The 18914-nt window shown below is 48.6% G+C and overlaps 1 protein-coding gene across 2 annotated transcripts; it reads left to right on the top strand.

Moving 5' to 3' along the window:
• The first annotated feature begins 940 nt into the window (after positions 1–940).
• On the top strand, positions 941–17872 carry PTPN22 (protein tyrosine phosphatase non-receptor type 22). Of its 2 annotated transcripts, XM_061471981.1 has the most exons (21): positions 941–1157; positions 3675–3783; positions 4048–4124; positions 5019–5114; positions 5576–5614; positions 5945–6016; positions 6109–6168; positions 6572–6714; positions 7170–7236; positions 8107–8184; positions 9124–9216; positions 10554–10630; positions 11425–12185; positions 13171–13278; positions 13421–13551; positions 14073–14100; positions 14480–14560; positions 14950–15053; positions 15711–15741; positions 16450–16527; positions 17196–17872. In XM_061471981.1, exons 1-21 carry the CDS (start codon positions 1071–1073, stop codon positions 17258–17260), a joined length of 2385 nt encoding a protein of 794 aa, XP_061327965.1. In that variant the 5' UTR covers positions 941–1070; the 3' UTR covers positions 17261–17872. The 2 variants fall into 2 exon arrangements, with proteins under 2 accessions (XP_061327965.1, XP_061327964.1); XM_061471980.1 differs by lacking the exon at positions 3675–3783 and having other exon boundaries at positions 956–1157.
• The last annotated feature ends 1042 nt before the right edge of the window (positions 17873–18914 follow it).

Genomic DNA, 18914 nt, shown 5'->3' with positions numbered 1-18914 from the left:
TGAGCTGAGATTTCAGCATGAAGCCACTGGGGTGAGAGGAAAGAGACCTGGACAAACTCAGGCTCATCTGGTCCAACATTTCCAGGCAAAGCATGACCTAGACTTGATGTCCCAGCACCCTGTCCAGCCAGAGTTTAACAGTGTCCAATGTTGGGGAATCCACCACTTCCCTGGGGAGATTATTCCAATGGGTGGTTGTTCTCAGTGGGGAAAACTTTCCTCTTGAGTCCAGTCAGAATCACCCCAGGAGTAACTCGTGCCCATCACCCCTTGTCTTTTCCATGGGACTCCTTGTCAAAAGGGAGTCTCTGTTGCCTTTGTAGCCACCCTTTAAATACTGGCACATGGTGACAAGGTCCCCCCGAGCCTTCCCCAGACTGAAAAGATCCAGCTCCAGCTCCCAGCCTTTCCTCCCACAGCTTCCCAGACCTTGGCTCATCTTTGTGGCCCTTGTCTGGACCCTCTTGAACCTGTCCACATCTTTTTTTGTATAGCAGTTGTGCAGCTCAAGTGAGTAACATGTGCAAGCCAGGTTCAGGTGCTCAGCATCTCCCTGATGTATTCTTCCACTATTCTGCAGTTCATGTGGAAAGCAGGGTAATTTGTAAGCGCAAAGGGGAGCTGTGGATTTTGCATGCTGGTTTGGGGACTCTTCTTGTTGCAGCATGTTCTAAGTCTGAAGCCTGGCAGTGAAGCGCAGACCCCAGGGCCTGGATGCTGCTGGTGATGGCTGGACATAGTCCTTAGAGAACTGGGATGCTGGGGTGCGTGGCTCTGGTCTCCACCATCTGACCACCTTGGTGGCACAGCTCCGGGCTGCCCCCCCTCCCTTGCTGTGATGCTCACATGAAGCGCGTCTGCTTTTAAAAGGAGGGCCCCAGGTTGTGTGTTGCTCTTTGCTATTTGGCCACGGTATCTGTTACGTACTAATTTCCCTTCAGCCTTGTGCTGAAGTTGGTAAACCACAGCCTGCCGCCAGGGCTCTCCGGGCTGGTGCTTTCCGCTGCCGTGCGCTCTTGACATGTCTGTTCCCAGCTGGGACAGCTCGGTCGTGCTCAGTCTCCGGCAACATGGACCAAAGGGAGATTGTGCTGCAAAACCTGGAAAGGGCACAAAGCAAGAAGCTCAACCGAGAGAAGTTTGCCGAGGAGTTTTCGGTGAGTTCGCCTCGGGCACAGGTTTGTTTCAGTTGGCTCTAAAGGGAACTGCTCAGTCGCTGCTCAAGCGGGGATGTGATTTGCATGTGACAATAAGACTTCTATGAATTTCGCAGCACAAAGAGCCACGGGAGGTAACTGGGGTGAAAGGGATGTAAAGACATGAGAGCAATTGAATAGTTTGCTTTTTACACAATTACCTGAGTGCTTCCTGTTTTCTCCCTTGTGAATGTGCTGCTCAGGACAGTTTCACTTTGCCTGGTAGTGGAACTGGGGATATAGTGAGGAATACGGAGGTGCTGCCCCTTCTCCCCACTGCAATCTGTGATACCCTTCTTCCTGTCAGGGATCTCCAGCTCGCACTTGTCGTAGCTTTTCCCTCTTTCCTTTCATCTGTGCCACCTGCAGAGTGCAGCGGGTGTTCAGAGGAACACCCTGTGAGCCTGAGGTTGTCCCACCTCTCACTGGTACTGGGTGCCTTGGCTAAGGCGTGAGTAGGCTGCAGCCTGAGCCCCTGGATGGGCTGTTTCCCCAGCGCTGCGCTGGCTGTGTGGCAGGGCTCATGCATGCATCCTCAATGGGTGCGTGTGCCTGACATCCACCAGTGCCCCTCTCAGAAACTGATTTCTTGTTCCCTCAGTGCAAAACTAGCAGAAAATGCCGATGGTTCTCACCCTCCCCTGCATTCTGCAGTGTCATAGAATCATAGAATAGTTAGGGTTGGAAAGGACCTTAAGATCATCCAGTTCCAACCCCCCCACCATGGGCAGGGACACCTCACACTAAACCATCTCACCCAAGGCTTTGTCCAACCTGGTCTTGAACGCTGCCAGGGATGAAGCATTCACAACCTCCCTGGGCAACCCATTCCAGTGCCTCACCACCCTAACAGGAAAGATTTTCCTCCTTAGATCCAATCTAAACTTCCCCTGTTTAAGTCCAGTTGGCTGAGATCAGTGCAGTGCGCTGATCTGTGAGCTCTCTGACATCTTTGGGTGGCAAACCACTGTCCCCCAGTTAAAGCTGGTGACTGGTGCTGGCTGTTGGAGGAAGGTTGCTTGGCAGGCTGGCTGAGCTGCTCTGACAAGCAAAGGCATTGCCCATCTTTAGCAGACGTAGGGAAGGGTAAAACTGGTCCATTTGTAAGATCTGAGCTGTCTCAAACACCAGAATAACCACTGGCTCCGAGCTGCCCCCCTGACAAGGGCTGCATCAGGCAGTGGTCCCCGGGGAAGGTGCAGAGGTTACTTAGTTCTCACAAGATCCAGCCCTGCTTTGTCATAGCAGCGAAGGCTGGCACTTCAAAGACTTGGGAAAAGCTTAGTGCTTGGTTTCCAGGTGTCTGGGCTGGAGGGAAGTGGTTCATCTGAGCTTGCAATGACAGGCTGTTGTTCCATGGAACAAAGTGCTGTCACAGGTTGCTGAATTTCCCCCTCTTGCTGCTGTGCTTAGGGCTGGGCTGTGCAGGCTGCCGGGCCCTCAGGCATGGGCTAGTTCTAGCAGCCACATGTACAGCTAATTTCCTGACCAAAAAGGAAGGTGGAAATAGTCAAGGCTGCATTTCCCCTTGTACTGGGAAGAGATCCCTCCAGGGTGACCTGAGCTGCTACCACTTTGGCAAGCACAGAAGCCTTAACAGGCAGCGGCAATGACTTGCTTTTCCCAACTGGGTGGTGGGAAAGGGAGATTTGCCCTATAGTTGTAGAGACACCAATTAGAGAAACATCCCTTTGTTGTAAATCAAAAGCACCCCTTGGTGACAGAAAAGTGGTGAGGTAGACAGAATATTATGAAAGAAAAAACACAGCAAGGATGGTGCTTTTGAAGTTGCTGCTAACAAACAGTGCCTTATTTAGAAGCTGATGCCAGTGAAATAAAACTCGATGCTTTGGCAGGAAAAAAGATGCTTGAACTCTCCAAAAGCACTGCAGCAGTATCTTGGAAATGAAAGAGATGAGGGATTCCTACCCCTAAAGGTCTATCCTAGGACTCCTCATTTCTTTTTCATCAGTGCCCATAGCTGCTTTGCTCTGTGCTCTTTAGTAGCTTGAGCATTTCTGCTTGCAGCTACAGACGGGAGCATCTTCACCAAAGGGAGAAAAATCATTTGATTTATCTGTCTTTTCTGATGCCATTTGTTAAAGGTGGTTTAACATTGCTGCTCCTCTTATCTGGGTGCCATTTATACCGAGAATGATTCCCCTGTGTCTCACTTATTTGTGAGGGCGATGCTTTATGTGCTGGATAAATGCATCATTATTTCACTTCAGAAGCCTACGTGCCTGAGCCTCATGGAGGCACTGCCTCAGCACACAATTTCCATTGCTCAGAAGCCTGTGCTGGGACTCTCCGGTGGCTTCTGTCTCTATTTTTGCTCTGAGTACCTTGTGAAAAGCCACTTAGGAAAGAATTAATGGTGCACACTTGCTTTGTGTCACCGAACCTGACCCCTGTACGCTCAAGTAGTGTGTTGTATGTAGCACATCTGCTGTAATTTGTTCCCTTCTTTCATCACAGAAGCTGAAAAGGCAGTCAACAAAGTACAGATCAGATAAAATCTACCCTACAGCAGCATCTGAGCAACCAGAGAACATCAAGAAGAACAGATACAAGGATATCTTACCCTGTAGGTTGGAGTATGTTCTTATTCAGCCTTTTTTTATTCCTAGCTCAACACTTCTCATCCTCCAGCTGCCTGCACAGTTGCTCGTATGGGAGCATGTAGCTGGCTGCCAGTTGGCCTTAAATTAGTGGCAATTCCACGCAGGAGGAGGCATCAGCTGCTCTGGGATGAGCTCTCTGATGTACACCTTTTGCTGCAGTCTGAGGAGCTCAGCTGCCATGAGAGATGAACAGTAATTGCTGCTGCTTCTGCTTTTGTGCCTTGCAGTTGACCACAGCAGAGTGGAGCTGTCCCTGATTACATCCGATACAGATTCTCATTACATCAATGCCAACTTCATCAAGGTATTGCTACGTTCATGGGGCTTTGCTGTGCAGAGGTGTTAACAGCAGCTGTTAGTGCAGCAGTTTCTGGGCTGTGCTGAGGGGTAACTGAGGTAAAGATGTGGACAATCAGTGAGCCCTTCAAACAGCCCTTGCAGCATACAGGCCCTAGGCTACAGAGCAAGGGATGCGTGGGGAGGGCAGGCAAGGGACCACAGGGCAGGTGGTGGAACAGTTTGTGGTTCACAGCCCTGGCTTCCTTGCCGCTGTTACTGCCTTTGGTGGGTGACAGTGGTGCAAAATTGCCTGTGGCCAGAATCACCTTGCCTGAAACCAGTGCACAGGCAGGAAGTCTTGCACTGCAGCATGGCTGAGACCCGCTTCAGCAGCAAGCAAGAGCATAGGTCAATGCAGGCTGGTTCTCCATCAGCAGCTCCATGTGTTTTGGGACTCTTCCTTCACTCATAATCCCTCTCTGATAGACAGGAAGTTTCCTTCATTCTCCACCATTCTGACCAAGGGCTCTGTGTAACCTGTCTGCAGAAGAGCAGATCTTCACATGGTTTGTTCTCTGGCCAACAGCCACAGATATGCCAAGCTGCACACTGCAGAGCCAGAGCAGATGTGGTAACATCACCATCAAGCTCCCAAATGCACCGCAAGTACTGGTGGCTCTGGGAGCAGATCCCACCTCAAGCCAGTTTCCTGGCTTGGGTCTGCCTTTGGGAGGTTTGCACACCGTTGGTTTCTGGTTGCTTCATTTAATGTAGGTGCTTAAATTTAACTATATAAAAGCCCTTCCAAATGATGAATGGGCTCCTTGAGTAGAAGTAAGATTCAGAAAGAAGAACGACTTTATTTCTGCTAGTGGACTGTAGAAAGATGTCTCCATGTCTGATTTGAATGCTGTTTTAGGGCGTCTATGGGCCAAGAGCTTACATTGCAACGCAGGGTCCCCTCCCCACTACTGTCATTGACTTTTGGAGGATGATTTGGGAGTATGAAGTCCTGGTAAGGTGCAGATTTAGATGCCTTTTTTCTGTGTGTGTGTAGTATTTGTTGGGGGGGGTGGGGTGTTTTTGGGGGTTGTTTTTTTTGTTTGGGTTTTTTTTTGGTATGTTTTTTGGTATATTTTGTGAAAAGTTGTCCATCCTGAAGACCTTTTTGACTAAGCAGACAGTGGGAGTGTCAGGGTTTTACTCCAGGTGTTGTAATGTGTGCCCCATGGGCCCCCTCCACACACACTGAGACAGGAATCTGCCCGTGGCTGTCTACACTCGAGCTCTGAGTGGGGAAGGTCCTTGCACCCAGGCTGTGGATTATGTCCCAGGTTTGATTTCCCAGATCTCTGGGAAGGGCAGCCCACCGAACTTCCTCACTGCTGCTAAGTACCCACAAGTGATGCGCTGGATTTTGCTGCCTGGATAAGAAGCTTGGGTTCAGGCTTTTCTAATGCATCTTTTTTTCTGCAGATTGTGGTCATGGCTTGCATGGAGTTTGAAATGGGAAAGGTGAGTAATGTGTCAGAGATGGCCTATGCCGTGACAGTGCCAGGGCAGGGTGGGGAGATGCAGTTTGGAATAAACCTTAGTAGCAACAGCAAGTTTCTTCTTGATTCAAGATGTTTCCTGAGTGTCCAGCTGCAGATTTTTAAACCATTCCCAGTAGTGCAGCTGGCCTCTTTGGAAGGGAAAGAGCAGCAGTGATGGCTCCAGGGAAGAGGAGGCTGCTGCAAGAGCCAGGCCTCCTCCCAGCACAACTTTTGTCCTGCAGAGTGAGGCAGGAGATGGTGTGGGTGGGCTGGTGCTGAATAACCAAATACATCCTGCTTCTCACTGCAGAAGAAATGCGAGCGGTACTGGGCAGAGGTGGACGGCTCTCCCTTGCAGTGCGGTCCTTTCTCCATTGCCTGTGTGAGTACCGCTGCCACCAGCACCACGTCACAGCACCATGTGCTGGAAACTCGTGTCATCTGCAGAAAACGTGACTCCAACTTGTTCTGCAGGAAGCTGAAGAGAAGAAAAATGAGTATGTGATTAGGAGGTTAAAGGTGACCCTGAATGAGGTAAGGAGGAGAGGACACCAGCTTCCCCTGCCCGTGCTGACATCCAGGTCTGCGCCCAGGGGAGCCGCAGCAGCATCCCCTTGGTGGCACAGGGTGGCCCCAGACCCTGACAGTGCTCCTAGAGTCATAGAATGGACAGGCTGGAAAAGCCCTTTAAGCTCATCCAGTACAACCATTCCCCAGCACTGCCAAGGCCACCGCTAACCCATGGCACTAAGTGCCACATCTACATGACTTCTAAATACCTCCAGGGATGGTGACCGCAGCCCTGCCCTGGGCAGCCTGTTCCAATGCCTGAGCACCCTTTGGGGAAGGAATTGTTCCTCAGCTCCATCTAAACCTGCCCTGGTGCAGCTTGAGGCCGTTTCCTCTTGTCCCATCCCTTGTTACTCTTCTCTTGCAGGAAATCCGCACCGTCCACCAGTTCCACTACAAAAACTGGCCTGACCACAATGTGCCCTCATCCATTGACCCCATCCTGGAGCTCATTGGCGAGATTCGCTGCTACCAGCCAGGTGACAGTGTCCCCATCTGCATCCACTGCAGGTGGGTGAGTGGTCACTGGTAGGGAAGCCCTGCAAGTCCTCAGTCCTCCATGCTCTTTCTTCTTGAGCGGCCACAGGGAGGGTGGAAGTGGGGGCAAGCCTGCACCAAGCTTCTCTTGTAGGGAGTCCTCTGAGGACAGCTAACACAGCTGAGTGGCAGGAAAGGAGACAGCAGCAGGCCAGCAATAGCATGTGTACTTAAGAGACCATCAACACTGGGCATGTTCATGCCCTACCACAGGAGGACTGAGCCTGTTTGCAGGAGCATGGGATGCACCTTCCCACGTGCAGCAGAGCCGTACATGGGGTGAATGAAGCTGCACAGGGCTGTCCTGAAGGTCTGCACCCCCTGCAGTGTGGGATGGGAGGGTCACAGGAGGTTGTGGATCTTGTCAGCAAACACAGCATGCCACCCTCTGAGCTCTGCCAGCAACCCTGCTGTCACTGTCATTGCAGTGCAGGCTGTGGGAGAACAGGAGTCATCTGTGCTATCGACTACACCCAGAAGCTGCTGAGGGACAGGGTGAGTGTCAGCCTGGTCTGTGCCTCCCTACAGCATCCGCCTGCAGCAGCGCTCCATCTCTCTGCCTCCTCCTTGCCTCCAATCTCCCCTCAGTCTCCCTTTTACCCCTTCTGAATACATACAGATGTATTTCAGATTACAGCCACGAATGCAAACTCCCTGCAGCCTGACTGGAGAATGGCAGTGGTCAAACCAGCGATATCCCATTCCCAGTTTGTGCTGCTTCTCTCTAGGTTCTGCATCAGTCCATTGCCATTGCTCTCTTCCCCATCCCAATGGGAGTAGTCCCTGATGCTTGTACTGATGGGGCAGCGCTCCCATTGCGCTTTCTGGCAGGCCCTTTAGATCATGGAGCATGGCTCTGGGCTGGCCTTCAGTCTTCAAGATGACTTTGCTGGCTGCATTTGTCTCCCTGCACTTAAGCATCAGAAATCCAGCATTTCCAAACTAAAATCTTGCTTAAAAGATGTGTGTTTCCAAACTAAAATCTTGCTTAAAATCTTGCTTAAAAACGGATGTGAAGTAATCCCTGTCCATGCAGCAGTCTCCTGGGATGCAGAGGAGAGGCTGCTCTCTGTGCTACAGCAACCCTGAACCCACTGATCTGGGAAACCAGTGTCTTGTCTTTCATGCCATTCACAGCTGTTACCAATGCTGGTATCAAAAGTGTATTTGCTGTGCAGTGCAAGGCAGGAGGGAGGAGGAAAGCTGTTTCCTAATGAAAAAACAGCACTTCAAGCAGGTCTTTGGTTAAAACCTTCTGCAATGGCAGCCCTGGAGTTTGGACCCTTCTCTAAGCTGCATCACGGTGTGGAAGCTGCTTGCAATTGGACCTGTCTGTACCTTTGTGTCTTTTCTCTTTCTTGCAAGATCGTTCCAGTGAACTTCAGTGTTTTTAGCCTGATCCAGGAAATGCGCACACAAAGGCCTTCCATAGTGCAGACCAAGGTATGCCTGGGAAACTTCACCTACTGGGATCTCAGGTGTCCATACTGGGACCTCAGCTGCTCCCCAGGAGGGTCCGCAATGAGTTCCTGCTCAGCCTGGAGAAGAGAAGCTGCATGGAGACCTCAGAGCAGCTTCCAGTGTCTGAAGGGGGCTACAAGGATGCTGGGGAAGGACTCTTCATTAGGGACTGGAGTGACAGGACAAGGGGTGATGGGCTCAAACTGAAACAGGAGAAGTTCAGGTTGGAGATAAGGAAGAAGCTCTTCCCTGTGAGGGTGCTGAAGCACTGGCACAGCGTGCCCAAAGAATTGGTGAATGCTCCATCCCTGGCAGGGTTCAAGGCCAGAGTTGGCCAGGTTCAAGGTTGGACATAGTCTTGAGCAACATGGTTTAGTGTGAGGGGTCCCTGGCCATGGCATGGGGGTTGGAACTGGATGATCTTAAGGTCCTTTGCAACCCTAACCATTCTGTGATTCTATGTGATTCTATGAAACACAGAGTGGTTGTGCTGCTGGGGACTGGAGTGGGCAGATGTCCTGCAAGGTCCTTCTTCTGAACAGCAGATTGATTTGGCAGAAACTAATTTGATAGCTGAGCATTTCCCTGTTCACTGCTGGAGCTCAGTGCTTGCAGTCTGATCTATCAAATGTGAATGCTGTGAAACCAGGGACTGGCCAGGAAATCGAGTGGGAACTCAGCTGAGAAGCTGAGAGGAAGCTCAGGGCAGACCAGCATTGCTTGTGCACCCAAAAACCCCCAAGAGCTTCGGTCTGAACCCTGTGAAAGCTGTGGCTTCTATGCCTTCTGAGAATTTACCTTACTGATGGACCGGAAAGTGGCAGCTTCTCTCAGGGGCTGCTGCTTGATTCGGGTAACAGGTGACCAGTGGAGTGCTGCAGATGCTGGCTCTCACGTGCGGTTTATCTGTCTGGAACACAGGAGCAGTATGAGCTGGTTTATGATGCGGTGATTGAGCTCTTCAAAAGGCAGATTGAAGCACTCGATGCCCAGGAAGACTCTGCTGCTTCCCAGGTAAGAGTCCCCAGGAGAAACACACCTCAGGCACACCAGCTCCAACCTTGATGCCTTCTGCAGAGGTCTCCTCTGCGGAGCTGGAATGAATCCCCATGTTTTCTACTATCCTTGATGCCCAAACTGAGTCTCTTTTCAAGTTAGCACATGAGAATCCAGCTGTTTCCCTGAAGGAGCAATGCTTATCACAGGATTTAGCCTCAAGCAAGAGCTAAATTTCCTTCAGTCTCAGGCCCATTTTCTGTAGATGTTCATGATTGTTTAATGTAATGAGTGAATAGAAAGCACCAGCTTTCTAGAGCAGCAGCTGATTTCCATGTGGATATGCCAGTGAGAGACTTGTTTTCATGGAGTGCTTGCAAGTGACAGGATGACTTTCAGTCTAGGCTGGGAAGCTTGGGTGCACAAGGTGGTATGGCTAGGAGTATTAGCCTGCAGTACAGGGGTATGCGAGTGAGGCAATTGTCATTGCAGCCTGTCTGTGGGAGACAGAAGGCTAAAATGTCTTGTGAAAACCATGTCAAAGCCCTTCACATCTGATACACCTCCAAGGAAAAACAACAGGAACATCCAAACATCCATGGTTAAGCTTTGCTTTTGTTGTTCTCCTGTGACTGCTGGCACAAACCTTGCCTTTCCTGTGTAGCTGTTTGCAAGCTGGCTGAAGAAAATGCATTGCAAAGGCTAAAGGTTACAGTTAGCTTGTTTTGTCAGAGGCTTTTGTCTAAAGGATTGGGAACAGGATCCTGCTATGGGACTTGTACCTCAGTTTTGCCAGGGGATCCGCAGGATGTTCCAAGCCAGAGCTGCATGAGGAAAGAGCTGTGAAGAGCCTCTTTCTGTGAGTTGTGAACACTCTGTAAGCAAAGGACATGGAAGAGCAGGTTGACATAAAACGCAGGAAATGGTTCAAGTCTAGATGTGATTTTGTAGCGCCTGGCCAGACCTCTTCCCTGCCTAAACCTTATGGCCCTCTGAAAGCACTTTTCAGAGCAGAGGGGATGAGCACAACGTGAAGTGTCACAAATGAAGCCAGTGCCCAGGTAGCCAGACAGGGGGGGTCCTGCAGGCAGAGTGGTCTGTGCAGGCTGTTTTGCAGGTGTCTGGAACAGCTGGATGGTTGGACAGCTTGATGGGCTCTCCCAGGAACTGCTGCTCAGGAAGTCCTGCACCCAGTTTTCAGCTCCAAGTTGGTGTTTTCAAGTTGGCGTTTGTCATTTCCAAACTGCATTAATAATTCAAAGTAGTTGGCCCAAATTCCAGGTCCTGAAATAGGCTGTTTGTGTTCTTTGCGTTTTTCTTCCTCACTCTTGTTTTCTAACCTTCTCTTTCACTAGGTGCAAGCAAAGCATCCTGCAGCCAAGCCACTTCTGAGTCCAGTGGAAGATATTTATTCCCTGAGTTTATTAACATGGTAAGGCCATAGCACAGGTACCCCCTGTGCTGGTGTTTTCAGTCACCCGCAGGATTTCAGGAAGGGCATTTTTTAGTGTGTGTTTTGTGACACAGTTCTCTTTGAATGCTGCATTTCAGCTGTCAGCAGGATCTGCAGCCTCCCTTGAGTCCCACTTTGACTCTCACGTTTGCTCCTAACGTAATTCCTGCTCTTATTGATGTGTCTCCAAGACTGAGTCCCAGTTTCTTCCCTGCATGCCATCCTGTGTCTCGCTCTTCTGCCCTTGGGCATCTTTCATGGTTTTCCTATATATGAACTGAAAACACCTTGCAGAGCAGTATAAAGAGGCTCACACACATGGAGACACCCCAGTGCTGGTGCATCTCAGCCCTCTGCCTGGAGCTGTGCTCCTAGATTGCTCCCATCTTTCATCTGCATGGGCTGCTCCAGTGCCTCTTGCTGTAGCAATAGGAAGCCTGAGAAGTCCCATTTGCCAACATGGGCAGCTTCAGAGGGTGACAGGATCTTCCTGCAGGCATGGTTTGGTTTGCAGTGTCTGCTTTCCATAAATAATTTTGGGGTTTGGTATAGTTTACCTTCCTAAAGGGGCCTTCTCTGTTCATCATTTAATGGTGTTCAAATGGGGCACTAGGGTCCTTCCCTGCACTCCTTGCTTGAGGCTGAGCTGGGCTCTGCATTCTTGGGGGATGGATCTGATCTTAGGAGCAATGTCATGGGGCCTTGTTAATAGGCTAACAGAGGTTTCTGAGTACTAGATGGCTTTGACTCCACATCACGGTGCTTTGTTGCAGTTCAGAGCAAGAGAAGCAAGATGTGCATCAGCGCCTTCCTCCAGTGGTACAAAGCAAAGCATCTCTGACATCGTTGTCTGCCACAGGAGTACAGGAGAGCTCTGCATGTGGAGTCCCTCCCATCAGACAAGCCATCTCCTTCAGCACTTTGAACTGCATCACCTGCAGGAAGGCAGCAACCACTGAGGAGTGGGGCACTGGGGATGCTTTTCATAAGCACCACAGTTTGGATTTCAAGCACATCTCTTCTGAGCAGCTGCTTCTGAACCTGGAGCCAACGGGAGCAGGCAGGAGAGGACCTCACAGCAGGGCACCTCTGACATGGGCTGCATCGACCCCTTTTGTGCTGGCACAGCAGGGAGAAGGCTGGGAACGGGACAGAGGGGATGCAAAGCCTGGTTTGAGTTCACGGTTGCCAAATGCCTGTTCCTCAAGCTTTCAGATGAAGAAGCAGGATGGATTTTCTCCTGTTGAGCTGAACCACTTGAGACAAGAAGCATACGGCCCTCCAAAGCACAGGGACCGTGGGCAACGTCCTCACTCTTGCTTCTGCTCAGCAGACGACCCCTACTTCTCTTCACTCTCCCCAGATGAACCCATGTCCTCGGTGTTTACTGAGTGCTTTGCACAGAGCCAGGATGCACTTCTCCTTCCTTGTGCTGTGAGTGCTCCACCACAGCCTGCTGTGGCCAGCTCCTTACCATCCAGATCCGCATCCCACCACACTCACCTGCTGCAGGATGAGAGGATATCCTCCCTGAGTAAGTGGTGTGGCATGTGATGAACTGGGTTTGGTCCCTCTGGATTGTGGTGCACAGGAGGGGGTGGCGAATGTTGGCTTTTGGTGTCCAGGCAGGGCTGTAGCTGTTCCTTGGGACTGCGTTCCCATGGGAGCTGAGGGAGCAGCTGGTTTCATCCTCACACTCGTTTCTTCCTGCCTTAAATTTTTCCTATAAAAACAAACCAACACTTTCAGAACAGCCTGATTTGGGGGTTTGCATTACCCAGCTGCTCTGGACTCTTGTGTCAGCCTTGGTACAGCTCGCAAAGGCAGGCAGGGACTGGTGCCAACCAGTCCTTAAAACAAGAGTGCTCCAAGAAAAGATCAGAAAGCTCCCAGAAATGGTTTTCTCTGAGGATCTAGTTTCCAGCTGAAAACCCACTCCTTCCTGTAGTGTTGTGCAGCGGGATGCTGACATCCCACTGACGCTGAGAGAGCCAGGACTTTAACATCAGTTTTTTGCCCAGTTCTGTAGCCCTAAAACCATGACCTGCAGTATGTAGAAGGTAAAATTAATTCTTTGGTCTTTTCAGTCCTGGCCCAGTTGGATATTTCCCACTCTCCACAGCTTTGGCATCTGCTCAGCTTTGTCCTACTCAGGCCATTTAGCATTCAGTGTCACAACAGTGTGCTCCTTATCTAGATGCTAGAGACTCGGGAAGTTATGGGAGTTGCAGCACAAGCCAAGCAGCAATGGTACTGCCAGCTGTGGGCTTGGCTGTGTTCTGGGCTCTGTGCAACGGGAATTCTGCAGGCAACACTGCTGGAAGTCTGCCCTTAGGGCCATGTAGCTAGTGACAGGTGAACTGGTCCCGAGGGCTATTTGGATCTTTAACTACAGTTTAGAGGTGTTTCACCACCATCTCTGGTGTGTGGTTGGGCAAGGGCAGCCAGCTCTGAGTCTCCAAAAGGTCTGTAGGTCTGCTGCTGTGTTGTGCCATGCATGTCCCTGTCTCTCCAATCAGCCACACCGCCAGAGCCAGATGATGATGATGAGGATGATGATGATGATGATGATCCTCCACCCCTGCCTGAGCGAACCCCCGAGTCCTTTATCGTGGCCAGTGACTTTGGTAAGTGCATTTTAAAAAGCAGGGGCTAAGAAGGGCTCTGAGGGCTCTTCCCTTCTTTGTTTGGTACTGTAGCATCTGGCAGTACCTTTGCCCTGGCTGCTTGGGATGGGAAACGACCTCTCTTGTGTTCCATTGCTTCCAGGACAATTTCCTCTGGCAACCTCTGATTTTCAGCTTCCAGCCAGAGATACACATGTCGGAACCTCTCTGGAGCGGAGCAGCAAGTCTCACTCAGAGGTGTTTGATGACTCAGTGAGACTGAGACCATGTAAGGTACGAAAGCGGCTTCCTACTTCTTCTCTAGCACTATCACTATGCTGATTTCCTTCTTGTGTTTCCTTCTGCAAGACCCTGCTTTTAGCACTGTGTACCTTCCATAAATTATTTCAGGGCTCAGGACTGAATAGAAGAGGTGGTCTCAGTCAGGCTTCTCCTTACCAACACCTACTTTACTCCAAACATTATCTTCTGGGGTCTTAAATGCCATACATAGTCACTCGTTTAGAGAAGGATAACGAAGACAGGAAGTTAGTGATCCAGTGAGGTTTACACTGCCCTGGGGAACAGGCAGGAGCTGAACAAAATTAAGGCATCTTTGATCATAGTTTCAATTATAGCTTTGTAAAGTGAAACAATAAGGCGTAAGTCTATCTTCCATTACATGGTATGGAGGTGTGTGTGGGAGGGTGTTTGCACATAACATCATTTCCTTGTCTTCTCTAGCTTGCCTGCGTGCAAGAGAATGACATTTGGTTGTGGGAATTATAAATACTTTCCCTGTTTTTTGTTTCCAGAGTGTGAAGCTTCGGAGCCCACAAGCAGGTATGAATTTAACGCTGGGATAAGCTATCTTTGAAGTAAGGTCTGCTTTGTACTGCTTTAGCAGATTTAGTCTTTAGGATTTGTGCTCAGTCAATGGAAAATTTGTGTTGCTAAATAGTTCTGCAACTAAATCATTTTAAACAGGACTAGAAGTTCTAGAACCAAAGGAACTGGCAGGTTTTTATTGCCTAATCAGCTCTCGCCTTGCCCTGTGCACCGTGATGTTCCTCATGGACCCTCAGGCTGAGGGTTGTCATGTCATTTGCTGCCTGCTGTGTGTTTCCTTTGAGATGACTGAGATGCTGAGGACCTCTTGGTGAGCTGTGATATGGGTATATTTAAAGCTAGGCAACCAGCTCTTTTATCTTTGCTTTCTCAGAGACAACCTGGGATTGCTCTAGCTCTCCTCCTCCACTTCCTGAAAGAACCCCGAACTCATTTGTTCTTGATGGTGCTGCAAGTGAGTGACAAGTTCTTTTCTCAGCACATAACCAAGATCTTACATGTACACCTAAACCTATAGATAGCTGAGGAGATCGTGGCCCCTTTGTTCAGAGCATTACCAGCAGCAGCGCTTCAGGACTCGACTGCAGGAGAGTTGAGCAGATATAGAGAAAATAAATGCAACTGGAACACCCTGCTCTAGTGGAAGGTGTCCCTGTCCATGGCAGGGGGTTGGAACTGAATGAGCTTTAAGGTTCTTTCCAACCCAAACCACTTTGGGATTCAATGAACTAGGGGACCTGCTGGAAATGTTTGTAACTGCTGCATTAGAGGAAATGAAAAGCAACAAGAAAGGCAGAAGGATTCATGAAAGATCACTGAGAAGGTTCTTGTGTGTGTACCCAGGTCTGCAGCCTGCTGTAAGAAATCCTATGCGTCCTGAAGGCTTGGAGAGCAATGCTGCCATAACATCATCAAAAAAGTCTACTAACTGCTTCAGGAGAAGCAAGGTAAAAACAAGACAAGACAAAGCTATTGCAAATGGAGAGGGTGAGAAGAAGAGATCATTCTAGCCACAGCTATTGCTACTTTCTCACTGCTAACCTTGTGAAAATTGCCTGCTTTGAGACCCCCTTGTTTATGGCAAGGAAACCAGACTGCTAAACCCAGTCTGCAGTAGAACCTGCAACCAAACCCATTGCCTGCAGTAGGAACAGAGCAACACAGCTATGCCCATGCAAAGGGTTATTCCTTGGTGCTGTGTCCACCTGAAGCACCAGTTCCTCTGGGAAAAAAAGTTGCTCGAGTGGAGTCTGAGTGTGTCCTATGTGAGTCTGCTCATCAGCAGTCTCCTCTTGTGGCCCTAGTAAAGCATCCTCACGAGCAATTGTACTTGGGGATGTTATAGTTGGGCAGAAAAGCAGTTGAGGAAACAGCAAGAAGACTACAAACTGGTGACATTCAGGATGGCTGGAAAAGAGGCAGAGACAAAGTGAACGGCAGAAATCCGCCCTTCAGTCTCAGCTGCTAGGCACAATACTTTCTATGGGATGTGATACGTGTGTTTATCAGTAAATTCTCTTTATCATAGCAGCTGACCTATTGCTTGCTACATTTTTTTCCATCAAGCCTTCTTTTGCTTTTTTTTCTTATTTTTTTTTCCACAGAGCTTGAAAATACTGAAAAACATGAGGAAGAGTAAGTTTTTCAGGCTAACGTGCATCTTCCTGATGACTTTAAGCAAGTAAATAAGGAAATAGATGGGACTGAACTTCCGGGAACCTGAACTTGTGCAGTGTGAAACACTGCATGCCTGCCTACTTCGCAGTAGGACGCAGAGCTGGCCAGCTGAGTACCATCATATCTGTATAGCAATAGCTGCTCTAGGAGCATCCTAAGGGTGCCCTTGTAATGCCCTTGGGATACCCTGGGGACAGCTCCAGTGTACCTAAATTATCAAATTCCTCAGATCATTCAAGACAGTGTTGTGGGACAAATAGTCCAAAACCGGAGGACAGGGGTACTGTGGGAATGTGAGTCCCATCCTGGGCTCTGCCCAATCTATTTGGAGGAGTTCCTCATTAGGTTTCCTTTGATCTAAAATGATGATGCTTGGCTTGAAAATAGGATTGTTCAAACTGTTTAAATCACTGAGCAAACAGTTTCCCAGTGGATTGCTCTGCAGTAGTACACTTGCTCCCTGCTACAAGCAAATAATGTTGTTAAAACCATGTGGTACTTGGGCTCTGCTAGTGTGAAAGTACTTGATTTTGCCTCATGCTGGAAAATCATCCATGCCTGGTGCCATCGTGCCTACGGCAGTACGTGTCTTCCCTGTGTCAGAGTCCAGCTCTTCAGGGTATTACCCCAGTGACAAACTGCTTCAGCCTGATTTTTCGTTTCTAGGCATCTGTAGTCCATCTTCACTGACGAAAGCGCCAGATTCTGCCCCGTCAAACAGTTCCAGGTCCTTCCTTAACTTTGGTATGCTCTTCTTTTTGTATTCTTTTGTGTAGGAAGTGCCTGTTGTATGAAAACCTAAATGCAGGTACCAGGCAGTACGCTACCAAATGAGGAACATTGCAAGTAATGCTTGTTATTTTGTACACATTTACAACTTCATTTGCAAGCTGTTTAATGAACACATAAGGATGGAAAACACAAACGCTGAAACCTACTCTGACAAATGTTTCTTGGTGCGTGAGGAGGCTGAAGCACGTATTTGGCTCCCCTGTATCTGAAAGCTTTTATGTGGCAACAGAGACAGCAGAAGACAAATACAAAGCTGTAGCATTGCCATTAGGCTGCTGCCTTGTGTAATATGGCATGGGAGAAATACCATTTTCCATTTGAAAATCTACTAGAGAGCAAATATTTATTAGATTGTGCATAAAATCTAGTTACCTTGATATTCACGCTATAACGATGGTATTTTCTGACAGACATTTTTGGCATCATTTGACTTACAACTACAGGATGTTGCTTGTCTACCATGTTTTATATATATACACACACTCATAAATATGCATTAAAGTTTGGGAAAGAACTGAAATTACAAGTATTTTCAAGTACCGTGTTATTAAGGAATTACATAATCAACTTCTATAACATACAGAATTCGTTGCATTAAAGAAAAATGTCTTTTTTCCTAGGCTTTGCAAATCGATTTTCAAAACCTAAAGGACCAAGAAATCCACCACCAGCATGGGATATTTAGGTAATTGGCATTGTAGATTTGTAAGGCACTACTTGCTCATTCATTAACTAAAGTTTTGAAGTAAAGAAGAACATGAAAGTACCAGCAGGACAGCACCTTCAGTTAATTTATAGCAGGATGGAAATGAAAACCAGACCATTTTATGCTAAGGAGGGATAATTTTTTTGTTGTGTTTCGGAATGTATCCTCTGCAAAAGGATGGATTTGAGCTTTCTAAACCAGCAGAGCAAACTGGTGATAGGACCTAGTGAAGACTCCTGAATGATATGGAAGGCCAACAGCATGGACCAATGCAGAATGAGACTCCGGATGGTGCAGACACAGCATCTGCCTGACTTCACTCGTGTGTAGGTTTACCATAATGAAAGACAATTTAGGAGTCAAATTCCTTAAATGTTTACATCACTTGGGGTGACACGGACGAGCATCTCCAATTTCAGAAATAACTTTTCAGTTCTTTTTTCATCTGAGCAAATCAGATAATTTATCTAGGTTTTTGGTCAGTAAGACCCAAGATGCCAATTGATCACATAGAAACTAAACCGGTGTACCAGGCTGCAGAATTCCCTGACCAAACTGCCTCTGCTGTCTGGAAAATGACTTGGTATGATTATTTTTCTGTAGAAAGAAGAAAAAAAGAGGATTTCCTTTTTTTTTTTTTATTTTTTTTTTTTAAATTAAAGGGAAAAAACCTACCTGGAAAATTGTCTTCAGTTGTGGGCCCCGCTATACAAAAAAGATGTGGACAGGTTCAAGAGGGTCCAGAGAAAGGCCACAAAGATGAGCCAAGGTCTAGGAAGCTGTGGGAGGAAAGGCTGGGAGCTGGATTTTTCAGCCTGGAGAAGGCTCAGGGGAGACCTTGTCACCATGTGCCAGTATTTAAAGGGTGGCTACACAGGCAACAGAGACTCCCTTTTGACAAGGAGTCCCATGGAAAAGACAAGGGGTGATGGGCACGAGTTACTCCTGGGGTGATTCTGACTGGACTCAAGAGGAAAGTTTTCCCCAATGAGAACAACCAGCCATTGGAATAATCTCCCCAGGGAAGTGGTGGATTCCCCAACATTGGACACTGTTAAGCTTTGGCTGGACAGGGTGCTGGGACATCAAGTCTAGGTCATGCTTTGCCTGGAAATGTTGGACCAGATGATACTTGAGTTTCCTTCCAAACTGGGATTCTGTGATTCAAAGAGGGATTTGGGGAATTTGTTTGAGAGCAATTTGCTGACTACTATGGGAAGAGAGACCTCAAGCTGGTTTAAAACTACTTTTGCTGGGGCAATGGCCAATACAGCCCAAAACCAAACTGCCTTATTTATGACTTGAAGATAGGCTGAGAAGGTTGGGGCTGTTCAGCCTGAAGAAGAGAAGCTGCATGGAGAAATCAAAGCACCTTCTAGTATCTGAAGGGGGGCTCTAAGGATGCTGGGAGGGACTCTTTATTAGGAACTGTAGTGACAGGACAAGGGGTGATGGGTTTAAACTGAAACAGGGGCAGTTTAGATTGGATCTAAGGAGGAAATTCTTTACTGTGAGGGTGGTGAGGCACTGGAATGGGTTGCCCAGGGAGGCTGTGTATGCTCCATCCCTGGCAGTGTTCAAGGCCAGGTTGGACAGACCCTTGGGTGAGATGGTTTAGTGGGAGGTGTCCCTG

This window comes from Pezoporus flaviventris, unplaced genomic scaffold (genome assembly GCF_033815535.1).
Source record: "Pezoporus flaviventris isolate CSIRO_AGI_PZ_B2104156 unplaced genomic scaffold, CSIRO_AGI_Pfla_v1 ptg000069l, whole genome shotgun sequence".
Lineage (NCBI taxonomy): Eukaryota > Metazoa > Chordata > Aves > Psittaciformes > Psittacidae > Pezoporus > Pezoporus flaviventris.
The sequence above is the reverse complement of the archived record's forward strand: the minus strand, read 5'-3'. Positions and strand labels throughout refer to the sequence as shown.

Bases quoted from the DNA above. Each gene is read 5' to 3' on its own strand.
- PTPN22 (XM_061471981.1), top strand. From the start codon at position 1,071: ATGGACCAAAGGGAGATTGTGCTGCAAAACCTGGAAAGGGCACAAAGC. The intron at 4,125-5,018 runs GTATTGCTACGT...ATGCTGTTTTAG, and splicing joins TCAATGCCAACTTCATCAAG to GGCGTCTATGGGCCAAGAGC. The intron at 12,186-13,170 runs GTAAGTGGTGTG...CTCTCCAATCAG, and splicing joins TGAGAGGATATCCTCCCTGA to CCACACCGCCAGAGCCAGAT.